A 19,461-nucleotide genomic window follows, 5' to 3' on the forward strand; every position below is an offset into this window, starting at 1 on the left:
CTGTCACACCAACTACTTCGTCTTTTTGATTCTATTACCTCTCTTTTTCTTCAAAGACTTGGCCTTTGGTCTTTTTCAATACTCTTCCCCCGTCGTTTTCCCAATGAATTTGTTTTATATGTTTCCTCATCAAAGACTTCACTTTGATCAAATGAGTCCTGCTCTTGCAGAACCTATTCTCCAGGTTTTCTTCAGGGCATTCCAAAGGTGTTCTCTTTACCCTTCTCTCTTTCTTGCCACTGCATATCTATTAATTTTGCTGTCTACATTTTGACGTTTAACACTAAAGAAGTTCGAAGTCTCAAACTTCTGCTTCTGCGTTTATGAGGGTTTTGTTTAGATTGGATTGCAGATGCATCATGCATGTCATTGGAACTAGCATCAAAATTTATAGAACCCAATCAAAAGATGACCATGTCTTGAATAAAGGTGTTTCCTTTTCTTATTGCAGTAGGAAACCAAGTGTGGAGCTGAGTGTGAACAAAGCTGAGTCAAGTTGGAATTGATTGCGTTACAACGGAGATGGGTTTGAAGCCTATAGACTGGTACTGTCGGCCAGAAGCTAATGGGGTATGGGAGAAAGCAGGGAGTGGTTTTGGCTCATACACACCCTGTGCAATGGACTCTGTGGTCATCTGCATTTCTCATCTAGTACTTTTCGGATTGAGCTGCTATCGTATATGGATGATCAAGAAGAATTTGAAAGCCCGGAGGTTCAGGTTGAGGTCAAATTACTATAACTACTTGTTGGGATTATTGGCTGGTTACTCCACTGCTGAGCCTATGCTGAGGCTGGTGATGGGTTTATCTCTTTTTAACCAGTTTGGAAAAATTGGGTTTGCTGCTTTTGAGGTGGGTTTTGTTTTCCCGTATTGCTGGACTCAACATTTGCTTTGGATATGCATTGTTGGTATCTGTCCTTCAATTGTATGGATGCACACACAAAATAGCACGTGATTAACAAAACATGAAGAGTCTTGAATAGCTCATTTGAAAGTTTTACAGTGTTGATACCTTAAAAAAAAGATAGAGTTGATAGTTTTGAATAACAATTAATGTGATTGTATTCAACATGAAGCTCATGTGTGATATACATGAAGTGCTTTTGTGTTCTTGCAGATGACTTCTTTGTTCATTGAAGCTCTTGCTTGGTTCTCTATGCTAATTCTAATTGGCTTGGAAACTAAGATATATATTCGGGAATTCCGATGGTATGTGAGGTTTGGAGTCCTTTATGTCTTGGTAGGAGATGCTGTGGTGCTGAATCTTATACTTGGAGTGACAAATTCCTACAGCAGGTTACTGTGTGTTCCTTTCACTTATGCAATAATGTTTTCCCCTTTATTGACTTCCATTTGATGTCTCACGTACGTTCCTAACAGCATAAGTACAAATTTTAACAGCACAATTGTTGTATATTTGGATTAAATTTTACAGAAACAATTTGAATTAAAAGCTCTAGCAAGAAAGGAATAAATGACCATCTCTGTCATTGCTCTTAAAAACTACAGGAGCTCTTACTATCTTTGTTCATACTGAATCTTGCAGATCTTCCCTGTATCTGTATATAAGCACTGTTTGTTGTCAGGTTTGTCTCAACGATTTTCATTTGTTAAATATCTTTTACTTCTGGCTGGTTAGACTAAGTTTAATGTCCTAGGATAAAAAGACTCAAATCCTACTGATAATTAGAACTGTTTTGTTATTAAAGTCATTCCATATCGAGTTGTTTAGGTTTTGTTCTGCTGTTATTGTTCTCATGCAGGTGTTGTTTGGAATTCTACTTCTCTTCTATATGCCCAATTTGGATCCTTATCCCGGGTATATTGTTCTGGAATCTGAGTCACTTGACAATGCTGATTATGAAGCACTACCCGGAGAAGATCAAATTTGCCCTGAACGGCATGTTAATATATTTTCCAGTAATTCTCCTAAAAAAATATTTTTTCCAGTAATGAGCCTTAAACTTCCCATAATTCGTGCAGAATAGCTCCCACTTATTCTTGCATAGCATATTTGTATGGGAATAAAGTGAGAATGTTCTACTATTGCCTCGATATTAATTAGATCGGAATAATGAGATGAAGGCGAAATAAAAATACTCATTGTTGGTATTTTCATGTATGCTACAGTTATTATTGTCTTGTGGATCAGTGTAGGAATATATTTTGCATGGATGACTCCACTCCTGCAGCTAGGGTACAGAAAACCCATCACTGAAAGAGATGTCTGGAAGTTGGACACATGGGATCAGACCGAGACACTGATTAATAGGTCCATTTTGCGTTGCCTCTTTTCAGTTGTTTGTCCACTGTGCTATACCATAATAGATTTGAAATTTGCAGGTTTCAGGAATGTTGGTTTGAAGAATCTCGAAAGTCCAAGCCATGGCTTCTGAGAGCATTGAATTGTAGCCTTGGACGAAGGTATTGGTTGAACTGAACTAAAATTCATGCTGTCTTGTGTTTTTCATTCAATTGTTTTTAATATTTATAAGTTCTCAATTCAGTTTGGTTAATTGCATTTCCATCTTCTCTTTTTTTGGTAATGAAAAAAAAAATTCATCTTATATTCACTGGATTTGTTGATTCTTTTGTGTAGGTTCTGGTTAGGGGCAGGCTTTTTCAGGGTATAGTGCTTATTCCAGTTTGGGGATACAAACAGTTAGAAACAAAGTAGATTTAAAGCTGGGTGAATTTGCTATTATCTTGAGAAGTTTCTAATGATCTTTCCATGTTATAGATATGCCATGATCTCTCTCAGTTTTTGGGTCCCATGCTATTAAATCATCTTTTGCTGGTTAGTTTCTTTCTTTGCAAAGCCTTATCAGTAGATACCTTATTTATGATATCAAAAGATGCCAAAGATGATATCAAAAACTGTTTATAAAGGTGGTATTCGATTCTGAAGCAACAGTTCTCATCAAAGTATTCAACTGTTGCATACTGCGATTCTTCAACTATTTTTTCAGAAAAATATCATCACTTTCACCTATATTGTATCATTTCAGGCAGTTCTCTAGTAGTTCAATTATTGATCACAGTTTTATATTATCTTTCATTTGAGAAATGAATGATTCTACTATATGAAGCATATTACTTGCATTTCATGTTTTCAATAGTGTCTTTAATCGTCTTGCTATTTTATGCAGTCAATCCAACGGGGTGATCCAGCTTGGATTGGTTATATATATGCCTTCTTAATTTTCATTGGTGTGGTATGGCTTCTATCTTGGACTCAAGTCCATCATGTTTAATAGACTTACAGTTACTTCAAAAGACAGTGAACTATATTGACCACTTTTTCATCTTTGTTTAGTCATTTGGTGTGCTCCCTGAATCTCACTATTACCAGAATATTATGCGGGTTGGCTATCGGTTGAGATCAACTTTGGTAATTTTTGTATTACAAAGCAAATTCCACATAAATTAAAGTTCAACTTCTTAATCAGCTTTATGTTATGTGATTCATTGAAGTTAATTGTGTTGTTTCACTAATTATTAGGTCGCTGCTATATTCCGTAAATCCATACAATTAACACATGAGGGCCGTACGAAGTTCCCATCTGGGAAGATATTAAATATGATGACTACAGATGCTATGGCACTCCAGGTATGGTCAGGTTGGGGTATTGTCATGCATGAAGAAATTATATACAAGTCTAAAAGTTTTTGAATCTTCTGGAGACAGAGTTCAAAAGTTTGGAAACTGATCTCTCTCTCTCTCTCTCTCTCTCTCTCTCTCTCTTTCTCTCTCAATTTCTTGACAAGAATACTATTTACTGCTGTTTAACGAGTCAATTTATTGAATTATAACTTTCTAATTGATTTGGTGTTTGTTATTATTTAGAGAACTTGCGAACAACTTCATGGACTATGGTCTGCCCCTTTTCGTATCATCGTAGCTATGGTTCTTCTTTACCAACAATTAGGTGTTGCATCGCTTATTGGATCCTTGATGCTAATTCTCATGATCCCTATACAGGTCAGCATTTCATTATCATGCTTTTTTTTGTTTTCCTTTAAATAACAGTCTATATCGTGACTATTATACTTATATACTTCTCTCACAAGTTCATGCTTAGAAAACCTTAACAATGTGTGCTTTCATTTGTATTTATTTCCCTCTTGAAAGTTACTAGTTGTTATTGATGTATGTTTGAGTTTGTTTGCAAGATTAGTGAGTTGTCTATGTGCTTAGAAATCAATTGCTCCAATAGCGTCACCGGCACTGTTAAACTTTTTCCAACGAAACTCTAATTAGTATGTCTGATTTCTATTTTATATAGACAACTATCATGAGCAATATGCGGAAACTGAGAAAGGATGGATTGCAACAGACTGACAAGAGAGTGGGCCTCATGAATGAAATTTTAGCTGCTATGGACACTGTGAAGTATGACTCAGTCAGGATATTTTAGATAGTCTAGCAGTGATGGTTATTCTTCTGTCATTAATCTGTAATATTATGTTTCAGATGTTATGCCTGGGAAACGAGTTTCCAGCTGCGAGTTCAAAATATACGAAATGATGAGCTTTCAAGATTCCGTAAAGCGCAATTACTATCTGCTGTAAGTCATAACACTTCAGTCTTTTCAATTATATACTTTCACATGAAAAGTTTCAATTTGACGCTTGCCCTTGCTTATTGGCCATCACTGCTCTAACTTGAGAATCAATATTCAAATGCAATTGAGTGTATGCTAACTGCTCTCACACCCCCTGAAGCCTCTTCACTTTTCTTGAACTCAATATAAGTAGATGCAGCTATTTATGAGGCTGACAAGTTCATATTATAGTAGTTATATGATTTTATATTAGTGTGGTATACTGGGTACACTGTAGAGTGATTTATTATGTGCAACAATTTTGATTTCTATTTGACCACATTCAAACATTGTATTCGATATCAACCTAATTAGCAATATTGAAAAGCATACAGCTACAAATTCAAAAATATGTTAAGGGCACAGTTTATAATTCCTTAATGATTTTTGCAATTTGTTGAGTACTTGAGTTTATGTATGCATAGTAATTGTTTACTCCATTATATTTACCATTGACTAGTTATTTGTCGCCTCATGGGTAATAGTTTATCCGACCAGTTGTCTTAGTTATGCAGTTGAACAGTTTTATTCTCAGCAGCATCCCAATTGTTGTGACAGTGAGTTCATTTGGGGCATTCACTTTTTTTGGAGGCAAATTGACACCTGCTAGGGCATTTACATCACTTTCTCTTTTTGCACTGCTACGCTTTCCCCTAGAGAGCCTACCCAACTTATTAAGTCAGGTATCATTGGAATCTTATCTGCTAACTCATCTTTCATCAGTCATCACCTACATTTATGTTATATCATTTACACTGGGTAGATTTTGCCCTTTACATTTTATTTTTTTTGCGCTTATAGGTGTGTCATCTAATTCTCTTAGTCGTTGTGAATTTCCGCATCTATTGACTGATCTACCTTGACAGGTTGTAAATGCAAATGTATCCTTACAGCGTTTGGAGGAACTTTTGTTAACTGAAGAGAAAAGTCTAGTACCCAATCCGCCTCTGGAACCAGGCCTTCCAGCCATCTCAATTCAGGATGGGTACTTTTCATGGGATTCAAAGGTGTAATCTCTAATCTATTAAGATATATAGTATGTAAAGTCCAAAGTAATTATAATAGAAAAAGCTTCACCATCAGTTCCCAAACTCCTGTGTCAAGGTCAATGTAATACCCGAGTTGTACCAATGTGCTATCCAAACAAACTCGTTATTCGCTATCAATGAGGGTCTGATGCCAATTTCTGCCAATTTCTAACACGGCTCCGTACAAAAAAAGCATCTTCAAAGCATTTTTCCGAGGACGTCGACTCCTTCGTCCGCAAAGCCTTCGCCTCTGGCAAACCCCAGACCCTCCTCCACCTCCACCACTTCTCCCGCTCCAAAGAGTCTGAAATTGAAGAAGTTGGTTGCGCTCACTACTAGGACTTCATACGAGCCGTCGACGACCTCCTCTCTCCTCTCCGACGTCGACTCCCTCAAGTCCCTTTCTGAATCCAACGCCAAGCTCCAGGCCGTTGGCCTCCCCCTCCTGACGTCACTCGATGCCTCCGTCGAAGCTTGGAACATGTGCCAGAACGTCAACCTGGCACTCTAGTCAGTCCGGAGCCTCATATGGCTCATGGAGCTCTGCTCCCGATCCAACTACACCACCTCTCCCGTGGCAACTTCTACATGATGTATTGTACGTGTCGTTGTAGTGTGCAATATATATCATGCGTGGATTGATACATATTTTACGTGTTGTTTGTGAAGTGCATAAAAAAATTGGCAAAATCAATACTCAAACGTACTAGCAGCAAAATCAAACCAGCAACAAAATCAATTTGGATTATAAGTTGAGCGTACCAGTAGTCTGTAAATTCGCGGAACGCATAACGCAAAACGTAGTAGCAATCCAAAGCCAGAAGTGCATGGACACAATTGAGTACATCTTCCTTGACAAAACACCGTCGTCAACGATCAAGCTGATGCTGGAGAAGAAGATTCCGGAGATTCGGTGGCACATAGTGCAAGGTGATGAAGGACTTCAATGACTGACTGGTGGAGATCCGTGTAGTCTACCGGAATTTAGGTCAACTAGCGATCGGTCAAGCTTTGTCGGCGAGGTTGAGAGAGGAGGATCTGAGAATCAAGCTGAGGAGCAAAGCCAGCTGAGCCGCAGAGACTGTGTCTATGCTTTGGAGGAGGAAGATGAAGATCCAAAGCTGAGGAGTTGGAATGTTTAATTTTACCCATTTTTGTGTGTGTTTACGTGCGGGATATGTGACCCAGAAGATAGAGCTATGATGGAAATTGGCGTCAGACTCATCATTGATAGCGAATAACGAGTTTGGGTACTACATTGGTACAACTTAGAGTATGGGTACTACATTGAGTTTACCACAAGAGTTTGGATACCGATGGTGAAATATTTTTCATTATAATATATGGTCATCTATGGTTCATATATATAATAAATTGTATATTATTTACTCCCACTGTTCATTGCCAATTCAAGTCTTGTGGTAACATTCTTGAGAAAAAAACATTTCTTTGTAATACAATTCTTTTCCCAGCTAATGGAGATGGCTAAATACAAGGTAAAGGTTTAGTAATAAGTGGAATGCACAAGATATCTTTTGATTATTTTAATCTTTTAATCTCAAAATTTTTCATCTTGCGCTAGAAAGTGTCGGCTTTTCTACAATCTATTAGAGTGACAATTAAACCATTGAACTCCATGGTTGATTGTGCTGTCATAGCTTAGGATACATGGAAACTGTATAGTGAATATCATATCCTAACTGACCACAAGCCCATGATACCTATGATCCAGAATTTCAGATAGTTTGTTTTCAGCTTGGTAACTCTTTAAGTGAGTGTTGGTGCTTCCTTCCAGCTGTATCCTCTGATGAGAATGTTGTATAAGATTTGTACTGGCTGCCAATTAATGGCTATGAAGAAAAAGAATCTTTATCCTTTGATTTCTTTCTGCATATGAATCCAACACATCTCATAGGTTCTTAAGTGGATTTAAAAGGTGTGTTATCTGAGAATTTCACCAGAAAAGAAAGTGAATACACATTCCAAGAAAATATCTCGTGCATGGGAATGATTCTTGTCACATGTTGAATCTCAATTTCTTAAATATGCAAAGATGTGTTAAAACACTATCTTCCCATTGTGCAGGCAGAGAAGCCCACATTATCAAACATCAACTTAGATATACCAATTGGCAGCTTAGTAGCAGTTGTTGGCGGCACTGGAGAAGGAAAGACATCACTTATATCAGCCATGCTTGGAGAGCTGCCTCCCATTGCAGATGCAGGTGTTGTAACTAGGGGGACTGTTGCTTATGTTCCCCAAGTTTCATGGATTTTCAATGCTACTGTGAGTCGTATCATCTCTTTTTTTATTGCCTATAAAGCTCAATCTACTTTAGCCTTTTGTCTATTTCAAAGTCACCTCCTACCCCCACATGTGCTTAGGAGGTGTTAAAACATATTCTTCCAGGTACGTGAAAACATTTTGTTTGGATCTGAATTTGAAGCTGAACGGTATTGGAAGGCTATTGATGTAACTGAGTTACACCATGACCTAGACTTGCTTCCAGTAAGTGGATTATGAAGGTTTTTATCTTGTATATTACTTCTCATTAACATGTAAAGATTCCAAGTATGTTAACTACCTGATCTCCCAGGGTCGAGATTTAACAGAGATAGGTGAAAGGGGGGTCAATATTAGTGGAGGTCAGAGGCAAAGGGTTTCAATGGCTAGAGCTGTATATTCTAATTCAGATGTGTACATATTTGATGACCCTTTAAGTGCTCTAGATGCTCATGTTGCTAGAGAGGTACTATTTCTAATTGATGTACTATCATCTCATTCTGTTTTTATGATCTTGATGTGCCCATACATTAGAAAATCAATTTGAATTCATCAAAGTGGTCAGTTTGAATCTTTTTATTTATTTATTGCAAACCCATAAATATATGGTATCATTATCTTTCAACTGAGCCAAGTTCTTTATAGGTTTTCAACTGCTGTATCAAGGAAGAATTGCAGGGGAAAACTCGGGTGTTTGTCACAAATCAGCTACACTTTCTGCCACAAGTGGATGAAATTATATTAGTCTCTGACGGTATGATTAAAGATAAGGGAACATTTAAGGATCTCTCTGAAAACAGTTTGTTGTTTCAAAAACTGATGGAAAATGCTGGGGAAATGGATGAACATGTAGAAGAAAAGGAACAGAGTAAAACTGAGGTAGTGGTGGATGACTTGCCAAAAGATGCGAGCTACACCAAGAAATGGAAGGGGTTGAAATCTGTACTCATCAACCAAGAGGAACGGGAAACAGGTGTTGTAAGTTGGAAAGTTTTACACAGGTAAGAGACTTAATTAGATAAGAGACTGAATTGTTCTTCAAATATTTAAGCATCAAGGGAGTCCTAATTAAAAAAAAAACAGAGGAAATAGATTACTCTTAGGAAACATATATCATTGAACTTTTGTGGGCTTTACGGTTAAACGAATTTGAGTATCTATGTTTTTTGGTACTTACTGCTTTTGTTGGAGTTAGTAGATAATAGATTAATAGTAGTGTTATTCTTTTTTGTCTAGCGAAGGGGAATTAGCTGAACAGTGAGCAGTATGAGTTCCGTTTTGTTTACTTATTGTATTATCATAATGAAATGATGAAAATCTCTTTGTTCATCATTGTCAGGTATAAACATGCATTAGGAGGGCTATGGGTGGTCATGGTACTATTTACTTGTTATACACTCACTGAAGTTCTTCGAGTTTCAAGCAGCACATGGTTAAGTTTTTGGACTGACCAAAGCACGTCCAAGAGTTATGCACCTGGGTTCTACATTCTCATATATGCGATTCTATCATTTGGTCAGGTAGGTCGAGAGTGAGTTCATGCATGTCAGACCGTTCGTTGATATATGTTACCCTATCATAGTCCTATTACATATATTTTTTTGTTTACAGTTTCACCATTATATATTATATTTAAGTTACAGAATCTCACAATCCATGTACAGAAAATGGTCTTATGAAACATTAATTAAATAACCTATAATGCAATTTATCTTGGCCGTAATTGTGGGGGTGTTTCCTTAAACAGTGAACAGTATTGTGAAGTTGTATCCACAGAGTAAAAGTGTATTATCCAGTGCCGAGCAAAGAATCCGATGCATTTTCATGTTTATAAAAGAAAATGGTTGTAGTTGTGACTCTGATGTGGTTTGATGGCACTTAATCCACATTTCTTGACTCAGGTGACAGTGACTCTGACAAATGCTTTTTGGCTAATCACTTCAAGTCTTCGTGCATCCCAAAATTTGCATGATGCTTTGCTACAGGCTATACTTAAGTCTGCAATGGTGTTCTTTCACACTAACCCAACTGGAAGGATGATCAATAGGTTTGCAAAGGATCTGGATGATATAGATCGCAATGTAGCTGTTTGTATGAACTCGTTTCTGGGTCAAGTGTGGCAGCTCCTTTCCAGTTTTGTGCTCATAGGCATTGTGAGCACAATATCCCTCTGGGCCATAATGCCACTTATAGTTTTATTCTATGCAGCGTATATCTTCTTTCAGGCAAGTTTTTTGTGCTATCAGTTTTTTTTATTTACCTCGATATATTAATCTTATTGGTTTTACGAACTTATATGATACAAAAAAATTGTTTTACAGAGCACATCCCGTGAAGTGAAACGCTTGGATTCCATTACCAGATCTCCGATTTATGCACAGTTTGGAGAAACATTAAATGGTTTATCATCAATTCGTGCTTATCAAGCTTATGATCGGATGTCAAACATTAACGGAAGGTCTATGGATAATCATATCAGATTCTCTCTTGTGATTGGTGGTTCAAACCGATGGCTTGCTATAAGGTTGGAAACACTGGGAGGTATCATGATTTGGGTGGTAGCAACCTTTGCTGTCATGCAAAATGCAAGAGCGGAAAACCAAGTACAATTTGCATCTACAATGGGTCTACTTCTCACTTATACTTTGAATATCACAAGTATGTTGAGTGATGTTCTTAGACGAGCAAGCAGGGCTGAAAATAGTTTAACAGCAGTTGAGCGAGTTGGAACATACATAGACTTGCCTTCTGAGGCTCCAGCTGTTATTGAAAGCAACCGTCCTCCACATGGGTGGCCATCATCAGGATCAATCAAGTTTGAGGATGTTGTCCTCCGCTATAGACCTGGGCTTCCACCCGTTCTGCATGGATTATCATTTAGAGTTTCTGCTAATGAGAAGCTAGGAATAGTTGGAAGAACTGGTGCTGGAAAATCTAGCATGATTAATGCATTGTTTCGGATAGTAGAAATAGAAAAAGGAAGCATCTTGATTGATGGTTGTGATGTTGGTAAGTTCGGACTGGCGGATTTGCGAAAAGTTCTTAGCATCATACCCCAAGTACCGGTTCTTTTTACAGGTTTGCACTTTGATTGGCTAAATCAGCGATTTTGCATCATTAAACTTAAAATTGATAAGCATGCTAGACTTTATGAGATAATTGTAATGGTCATCTATCTTGCGCAGGAACTGTTCGGTTTAATCTTGATCCTTTCAGGGAGCATAATGATGCTGACCTTTGGGAAGCCCTAGACAGGGCACATCTAAAGGATGTTATTAGAAGGAATTCCTTCGGTCTTGATGCTGTGGTAAAAACCTTTTCTTTATTTTTTATTTTTGGTTAATTGTACGGTCTGATCTGTTTATTGTAAAAACCTTTTCTTTAGGGAACTGCAACTCGTAGTATACATAGAAAAGCAGCTAATCTTCTGATTGTTGAAACCAATACATAATAATATCCCCAAATGGAGAAACTAATATATGATTCCTAATTTTGTCATTAATGAATCAAGGTTTTGGAGGGTGGTGATAATTTCAGTGTTGGACAGAGGCAGCTAATAAGTCTTGCTAGAGCATTGCTACGGAGATCAAAGATTCTTGTTCTTGATGAAGCAACTGCAGCTGTGGATGTCAGAACTGATGCTCTCATCCAAAAAACCATACGTGAAGAATTCAAATCATGCACTATGCTTGTTATTGCTCACAGATTGAACACCATTATCGACTGTGATCGAATTCTTGTTCTTAATTCCGGTCAGGTATGATCTCAGCCTCTAAAATTAAGACTGTAGGTAATAGTTGATTCCATAACCTTGGGTTTTAAGAGAAAGCTATCCATTCAAAAAGTTAGACCTCCCCTGTTAGGTCCTAGAACATGGTTCGCCAGAAGAACTACTGCTAAATGAACAGAGCGCATTCTCGAAGATGGTCAGGAGTACAGGACCATCTAATGCTCAGTATTTGCATAGCCTGGTATTTGAATGTGAGAAGAATAAGATGAATATAGAAGAAAACAAACAACTGGTTGGCCAGAGCCAGAGGAGATGGTTGGCCTCTTCACGCTGGGCAGCTGCCGCCGCTTTGGCTATTAGTCTCACGTCCTCACAGAACGATCTCCAAAGGTTAGATATTGGAGATAAGGACAATATCCTTACGAAAACAAAAGATGCAGTTATAACACTACAGGGTATTTTGGAAGGAAAGCATGATGAAGATATATAGACACATCACTAAATCAGCACCATATTCCAAGAGAGGGGTGGTGGTCAGCTATCTTCAGAATTTTTGAAGGTAAATTTTTTTTTCTTCTGCAATATGATCCATCTCTGCCGAGCGTCTATATCTACAATCAAATACTGGTTATTTGTTTCAGGTCTTGCCGTGATGAGCAGGCTGTCTGAGAACAGACTTCACCCTTACGTATATGACAATGTGGAAGACCAATCTATAGGTTGGAGTTGAACGAGGAATGGAAAAGAACTGTTTGATAATGTACCTGCAATTTTCTCTGAATTAAAGTCATAAGGAATAAGTGTATCAATTCCAGATATGGTATTGTATAGTTTAGATGAGTAAGAGTAAGCTATACTCTGGATGAATCAACAGAGCTACATCGGGCTTAGAAAAGGGAAAAACTTGGGATCTTTTCTTTTACACAGTTTAATTATTTGAAAACAAGAAGACTAGACATCAACCAAATTGTTACTTTTATAGTCTATTTCAATTATAATGGTCTGTGATGAGGGGATCGGTCCTAGCTTCTACAGGAAACATGAATGGGAGATTGGCAACTTTCTTTTTAGGCAAATCATAACCTTCTTGCACCTATTCTATCTAATGATTTGGCTGCAACACGGGTACAACTGTACAACATATAGTACACTTTTATAGCTCCAGGACATGATATACTCATATATGTAACCACCTCTTCATTGACGAACAAATGCATAAAAACACATTATAAAAGACTCATCAGATAAAAACAGAAAACATGATCCAAAACTTGAAATACTTGCTAACTTGCTCGAGGAACAATCAACCAACTAGATAGCATATATGAAAACAAATCATATTTTAATGTAATATCTCAGAAATTTATAATTACTTACTAATTATTATTCTGAGATATTTAAATTGGTGGTGATCCGATTATATAGTACGAGGGAGAAAACGAAAGTGGGAATCGATTTATACACAGAAACGTTACCGTGACGGGTCAAGAGTTGACTTTTTATCCGTTAAGAATCTCAGAAAACTTCATTCATGGAAGTTATAGAGTTCGTCAATACGAATTCGTGGACACACGGCACACTTAAATCAGAGTTCGTATGACAAAGTTACGAATCAAAAGGTATTTGGACATTTTTAGAAAATAGTATAAATAGGGGAATTAAAGAGAAAATTGGGAAGAAAAATCAGAAATTCGGATAGGTATTGTTCATGGTTACTGTTCACCTACCGAAAAACCCAGATTTTTTCCTTCCGAGCGGCCGACTTTGAGCCGCCGGATCTCTGCCGTCCGACCACCATAGAGCGGCGCACCGGTCCCGTTTGAAAGGTTGTTGCGTCCCTGTCGATTGGTGGTAGCGTCACCCGCCATCTCGCCGTCGTTTGAGAGCGGTGAAGCCCGGAAGATCCCCCGAAAGTGCACATTTCGCCGAACTTCACCTCGTCGGATCTCCCTCCTCCGGCCACCAATCGATGAGATTCTTGTCCTATTTTGAAGGTCTCTTTCCATACTACAAACCCTCCAAAATATTTAACCCAAATCGTTTTGTGCTAGGAGAATCGAAGAAAAGAAATCATAGGTTTTAAATTGGGGATTTTCGGTTTTTGTTAAATTGAAGTGTTTAGGCTCGGAATTGGACTTTGTAGTGAACAAGAAAGTTATTAGGAATGTCATTTAGATTGTGGTGCTGAAATTTGGTGGTCATTGGTGGTGGTCGGAAAACGGCAGTGGCACATGAACAGTGATTACAAACAGTGTTCATGAACAGTGTTTTCACGGACAGTGTTTCATGAGCCATGGTTTATGAACATCGTTTTCATGAACAATGTTTAGCTGTAATGAAATCGTCACCTGAGATTTTACGTATCGTTTTCTAAGCATTTTATCATGCTATTAGGTGACCGACGAAAAGAGTGAGTGAATCACTTTTGGTGTCGTGGAAGTTGCACGCAGGAAATAAGGTGAGTAAACCTCACAATTATCATCATGATCGAAGTAGTGTTATAATTATTGAATTTAGTTTGAGTTGTTAACATAGTCGTTGCATCACTAACTTATAAAAATTATTCTAAAAATATGTCTTGATTTAAATTACGTGAACTTGATCGTCTATGGTTCATGGTAAGTGAAACAATATATTAATAAATGATTTTAAAAATGTTTTAGTGATTATGGATTATGGTGAATGTGAGTAAATCTCACTATGACAAGTCTACCCATGGCGGTGACTTATATGTTTGAATTATTAAAAAGAGTGAACTGTGACATTTATATAATATAGTGGGTTATGTATGTGTACGAAAATGGTAAATAGGATACATATATATGGGTTGCTATATTATATAATGTTTCAGTTTTATTTCAAATGTGAGATTATAATTTTGTGACTATATTTATATTGTTGAGCAAAAGTCGCTTGGTTTGTAGTACAATAACATGTGTGGATTGTTATTGTACGTGGTTTTAACATTGAGTCTTGTTAAAACGTTTTCTAGTCTTCAGACGTTGTTGGTAGTAATCGGAACCAAGTCTTGGCCGGGTGTCGGTTACGATTCAGTTAGAGATCTAGTTTGTTTGTCGGTGTACTGCATGAGAGGTAACATATGGGTTACCTGGGTCTCATGAGTACCCATATTTTTGAGTGATATTGGGTATAAATGGGCTGCCCAGTGTCTGTCGGTGTACTGTATGAGGGGTAACAGATAAGTACCCATGTTTTACATGATTTTAGGTAACTAGATGAGTTGCCCAGTGCCTGTTGGTGTACTGCATGAGGGGTAACAGATGAGTTGCATGTGTCTCATGAGTACCCATATTTTTTTAGTGATATTGGGTAACATATGGGTTGCCCAGTGTCTGTTAGTGTACTGCATGAAGGGTAACAGATGGGTACATAAGTCTCATGAGTAGCCATATTTTTAAATGATTTTGGGTAACAAATGGGTTGCCCAATATCTCATGATTACACATATTTTTAAATGATATTGGGTAACAAATGGGTTACCCAGTGTCACATGAGTACGTTTGTTTTTAAATGTTATTTCACATATTTCATTTGTATGCGATGTATGTTTACTGTTGGTTTACTCATACGGGCTGAAAAGTTTACCGGTTTGTGTTTACAATTACGGTGCACTAATTCGGTAGTGTAGGAGATAGTTCTACAAGTGGGGATTAGCAGATTCAGAAGACTTACTCTGAAGATTTCTTTCTTCTGTTTGTGGTGAGTATTGAGTGAATTTTATATTTCCATTGGTTATAATACTGAGGTATAAACTGGTTATGTATTATTCAAATCGACTGAGTCATGTTGTGAACTCAGTTTCAATACACTGTTATTATAAAATGATTTCAATATATTTAAGATTGTCTTAGAAGTTTTATAACATTTAATTCGAACTTTTTATGATTTGAAATTTCAGAGCTGTGAGACTTAAGGGTGATAATCAGCCAGCAAGGGGATTAAGTACGTGCCCCATGAACAGCACCGTTCCACCATCTTCTGTGATGAGAAATATGAATGGGTGATCCGCCACAAAGTCTTCTATTTTTCACTTTAGGCGGACGATGACCACAAGACGACGAAAGAAGTCGGGCAACAGTGACAGCTGCTTCTGTTGTGCCATTTTCGTCAACTTCAATCCGGGCTTCATGTATCAATAACATATTAGTCGGCAGGCCTAGTTCCTTCTAAACAACGGATGCATGGAAGTTGGATGAGATCTTAAACTTTGGGATCAAGAATTTCTGCACTTCAACCTCATTATATTTATTTAGATGACGATCTAGAAATCGAGGCTCTGAACAAACCCTCTCGGCCAGAGCTGGCAGCCCATCTCTTGCATCCGGAAGAAGCAAGTGCATACAGAAACTTCGCCTGTCACTGTAATCTGGACTTCTCTTGTAAGGAAGCTCCAAGACAAGTATGATTTATTCTATTCTCTTTTGGGGATATAAAAGGATCTTTTTTTTTATTTCCTGCAAACCTTCATAAGCACTTACGTAGAAGCGACCACCGCTGGTCATGAAAGGTACTTCCTTAACTAATTTTCCATTCAGCAGGTAGAACTTATCTTTTTCGTTGCTGATTTGTGTAAGTACATATTAGACCAAGTTGCTCTGAAATATTAGACCAATTTTCATAAAACTTGTCTTTTCTCGTTGCTGATTTGTGTAAGTACATATTAGACCATGCTTAGCTAGGTTTCTGTGGATCGAGTAGGGAAAATAAATCCTAATCAAAGTAGGTCATCTAAATCCATTAGGAAAATGCATGCATGTCAAGCAATATTTACAGAGAGAAATGGTACGTGTTAGCCAAAAGAGTTGAGTTTGAAACTTTAAGTTGATCACAAACATCGATCTTCTTGGAGTTTCTTAGGGCAGAAATGATATCAAGGTATATATAACCTATTCCTCCCTTGCATAGTTGCATGAGCAATTACCGTGATAACCCGCCCGTGCCGCATGAACAGAACCGTTCCGGTCCCAGTCCCAGTACTCCCAGTCCAAGCTAGCTTCTCGTATGAAATTTTAATTGACCACTTTCTTTTTGGTCAAATCAAATGGTACTTCATACAGCTGCACGTATTATAGCTATAAATTGGTTGCAACACCCTCCACCACCAGAACCAACGTTACCTTTTGCAAAGCTCGAAAGTCCTATGCTTGGACTTGGTAATTAACTATACACAACATGTACTCGTAGAATTTCTAGGGATGTATGTGTTGGAAGAACAAAATTTGGCGCATTGATTGGTACATAGCGGATCGCTTGAACAAGAATGCAGCTCTTATACTAGCTGGGTTCCAAAAGGACTATTAAATTTGCAAACGTAAGGAATAATTCTCTAAAGAACAGACCAAGAAGACATTTGTGAATGTATCACGTACCTAAGTAAGACCATATGCTCTCATATTATTTTATAGAACATGAAGAAAGTAAATTATAAAATTAAAAAAAATTAAAATATAATCCATCGAATAAGACTAGCTAGTAGCATAAGTGCACATCTTCTAACAAATGAATGACTAATCAAGAGGATTGAGCAAATGTCCCATGAACAGCACCGTTCCGGTCCTATATTCCTTTATGAGAAACATGAATGGGTGATCCGCCACAAAGTCTTCTTTCTTTTTAATTCTGCAATCGTCACCCATAGAGAATGCCATATCATCAACTGTTGCAGCTGTAGCTGTTGTGTCTTTTTCATTAACCTCGATTATGGCTTGATGATATATCTGCGACTCCGAGGCAAGAGCCGTCAGCCCTAGTTCCCCCAGAATACTGGAGGCTTCAAACCCAGTAGAAATCTTAAACTTTGGGATTAAGAATTTACCAACTTCAACACTTTCCCAGGAATTAAGATGAGCATCTATAAACTCGGACTCTAAAACAAACTCTATGCGCCAGAGCTGGCAGCCCATCTATGGCATCCGGAAGAAGCAAAATCATAGAAAAGGATCGGAAATCATTATAGTCTTTACTTGCTTGGTAAGGAAGTCTCAAGGCTTTGAAGCCGTCAAAGGCAGTAATATAGTGCTCATATCCGCTGGTCATGAAAGGTACCTTACCGACTTTATCTCCAGTGAGAAGATGAAACACATCCTCTCTGGTCGTTAATTCGTCGAAGTACTCATCCCTCCAACTTGCCTTGAAGTATAAAGTATTTGCGTTGATGCAAATCCCATTACCTGAGCCTGGTGGAAGAATCTCGGGGATAAGGCCGCGCGTCTGTTCCTCCACCCATGAGTTCACTTCAACTCTCACCTCCTCGGCATTGGTTCCGGTAGGGACTTGCTTAATGGAGGCCATTGTAAAAATTACAAAAAACCTGCTGACGACATTGTTCGAGAGGATGAGCCCCGCGGACCCAGATACCATTGGTGAGTTCAAACATGGGCCATTAGTAGCTGTAGCGGAGCCATCGGGTAAACGGCCGTGCGTAAGTCGAAGGCGAGGGAGTGCAAGTGGTCGATGGACTTGGACTTAAGGACAGAAAGATACTCGTCCAAAATAGGACTTGTTTCACCAAAAGCTTTCATGCAAAGTACGAATGAACAGTTGCGAGTACACCATGTTCGTGTCCTTCAGTTCTGTTTGAAGCAGTTTCTTGGTTATCTCCAGTCCGACGTCAGTTTGTTTACTTATCGACTCTTTGAGAGCCACAAGAGATTTGAAAGATTTGAAACCCATTGCAGTTGGAAGGAGGTGGAAGAACGATCGAGGAGGTCGGCCTTGTAAATATTGTAGAATGAATATGTGCTGGCTTGGTTTGTAATCTTTGTATGCGAGTAGGGTTTTCTATAGGAAAAAATTTGCGTCCAACCTAATATGTACTCGTACGTCCGAATTCTCTCTTGTTTATGTACTTTTCACAATGTAAACAAACAAAATTTAGGAAATAAATTTTTCGTCCACCCCTATTATGCCCACCACCCTAAATAAATGTCAAGTGTCTTTTATAAATTTGTTAAGAAAAATGGCACTTGACATTTACTTAGGGTGGTGAGCATGATAGGGGTGGGCGACAAATTTGTTTCCAACAATTTAAACCATTCAAAAATTGAATAAACCAATAAAAATCACATTTGTAAAAAATTAATACAAACAAAAATCGTTTTCTGAGTTGATTGCATCAAACAAATTAACAACTAATCATGAGACTACTAACTTTTAACATGAATGTTCATTTGTTTGATTCAATTGGCCAAACAAATGATTTTTGTTTGCATTGATCTATTACATGAATGCTTTATTGATAAAATAAACTATTGAATGGTTTAAATTATGTTTTTGTATTCTCTAAGTACGTAAACGAGAGAGAGTTCGAATACGCACGTACATATTAGGTTGTAAGCAAGTTTGTTCCTTATGTTCGATATGAGATTAGGGTTTACGTCCTAAAACTACGTAGCGGCTAACCGCCCAGCCCTAAAACTATAGCAAAAGGCCGCCCCTAACTCCTAATCAAAATAGGACATGTGTATTCCTAGGGCATATGATGAATCTCATCCTTTTTATGGACCATTAGGCATGTATGGTTTCTGTATTATTGAAGAATAATTCCTAATCAAAAATTATTGAGAGGTTTTAAATACACACCACGTTATTTTATTTTTTTTACAGAAATCTAATTTAATTAGGTTAAATGATCATAATAGACATATTATTATAGAAAAATAAAAATAAAAACTGATTGACTTTTAAGATAATTACATAAATCCTTCAGCTAAGGTATGAGTTTTATCTTCTCATATTAGTTGTTTTCTTGGAGTAATTGATGGAGTAACTGTAAGCCATTTGCATTCATATAT

At 37.6% G+C, this 19,461-nt stretch overlaps 2 protein-coding genes across 2 annotated transcripts; one reads left to right on the forward strand and one right to left on the reverse strand.

The window, feature by feature from the left end:
- Positions 1 to 455: 455 nt before the first annotated feature.
- On the forward strand, positions 456 to 12,792 carry LOC126788655 (ABC transporter C family member 12-like). The gene is given in 28 exon segments (XM_050514663.1): positions 456 to 852; positions 1,120 to 1,298; positions 1,549 to 1,588; positions 1,766 to 1,922; positions 2,160 to 2,274; positions 2,346 to 2,426; positions 2,602 to 2,629; positions 2,743 to 2,799; positions 3,152 to 3,217; positions 3,319 to 3,393; positions 3,505 to 3,612; positions 3,850 to 3,984; positions 4,289 to 4,395; positions 4,477 to 4,570; positions 5,122 to 5,289; positions 5,473 to 5,613; positions 7,720 to 7,920; positions 8,044 to 8,142; positions 8,231 to 8,383; positions 8,563 to 8,918; positions 9,257 to 9,437; positions 9,819 to 10,142; positions 10,239 to 10,995; positions 11,103 to 11,224; positions 11,429 to 11,674; positions 11,781 to 12,131; positions 12,134 to 12,206; positions 12,289 to 12,792. Coding segments are annotated over 28 exon segments (4,833 nt in total). The 5' UTR covers positions 456 to 522; the 3' UTR covers positions 12,378 to 12,792.
- A 2,798-nt stretch (positions 12,793 to 15,590) lies between these two features.
- On the reverse strand, positions 15,591 to 17,959 carry LOC126786884 (serpin-ZXA-like). Its single transcript, XM_050512848.1, has 3 exons — positions 17,546 to 17,959; positions 17,301 to 17,463; positions 15,591 to 15,688 (listed from the first exon to the last, which is right to left on the reverse strand). The coding sequence occupies exons 1-3, from the start codon at positions 17,957 to 17,959 to the stop codon at positions 15,591 to 15,593; spliced, it is 675 nt and encodes a 224-aa protein (XP_050368805.1).
- Between the last annotated feature and the right edge of the window lie 1,502 nt (positions 17,960 to 19,461).

The sequence above is a fragment of the Argentina anserina genome, chromosome 3, assembly GCF_933775445.1.
Source record: "Argentina anserina chromosome 3, drPotAnse1.1, whole genome shotgun sequence".
Classification (NCBI taxonomy): domain Eukaryota; kingdom Viridiplantae; phylum Streptophyta; class Magnoliopsida; order Rosales; family Rosaceae; genus Argentina; species Argentina anserina.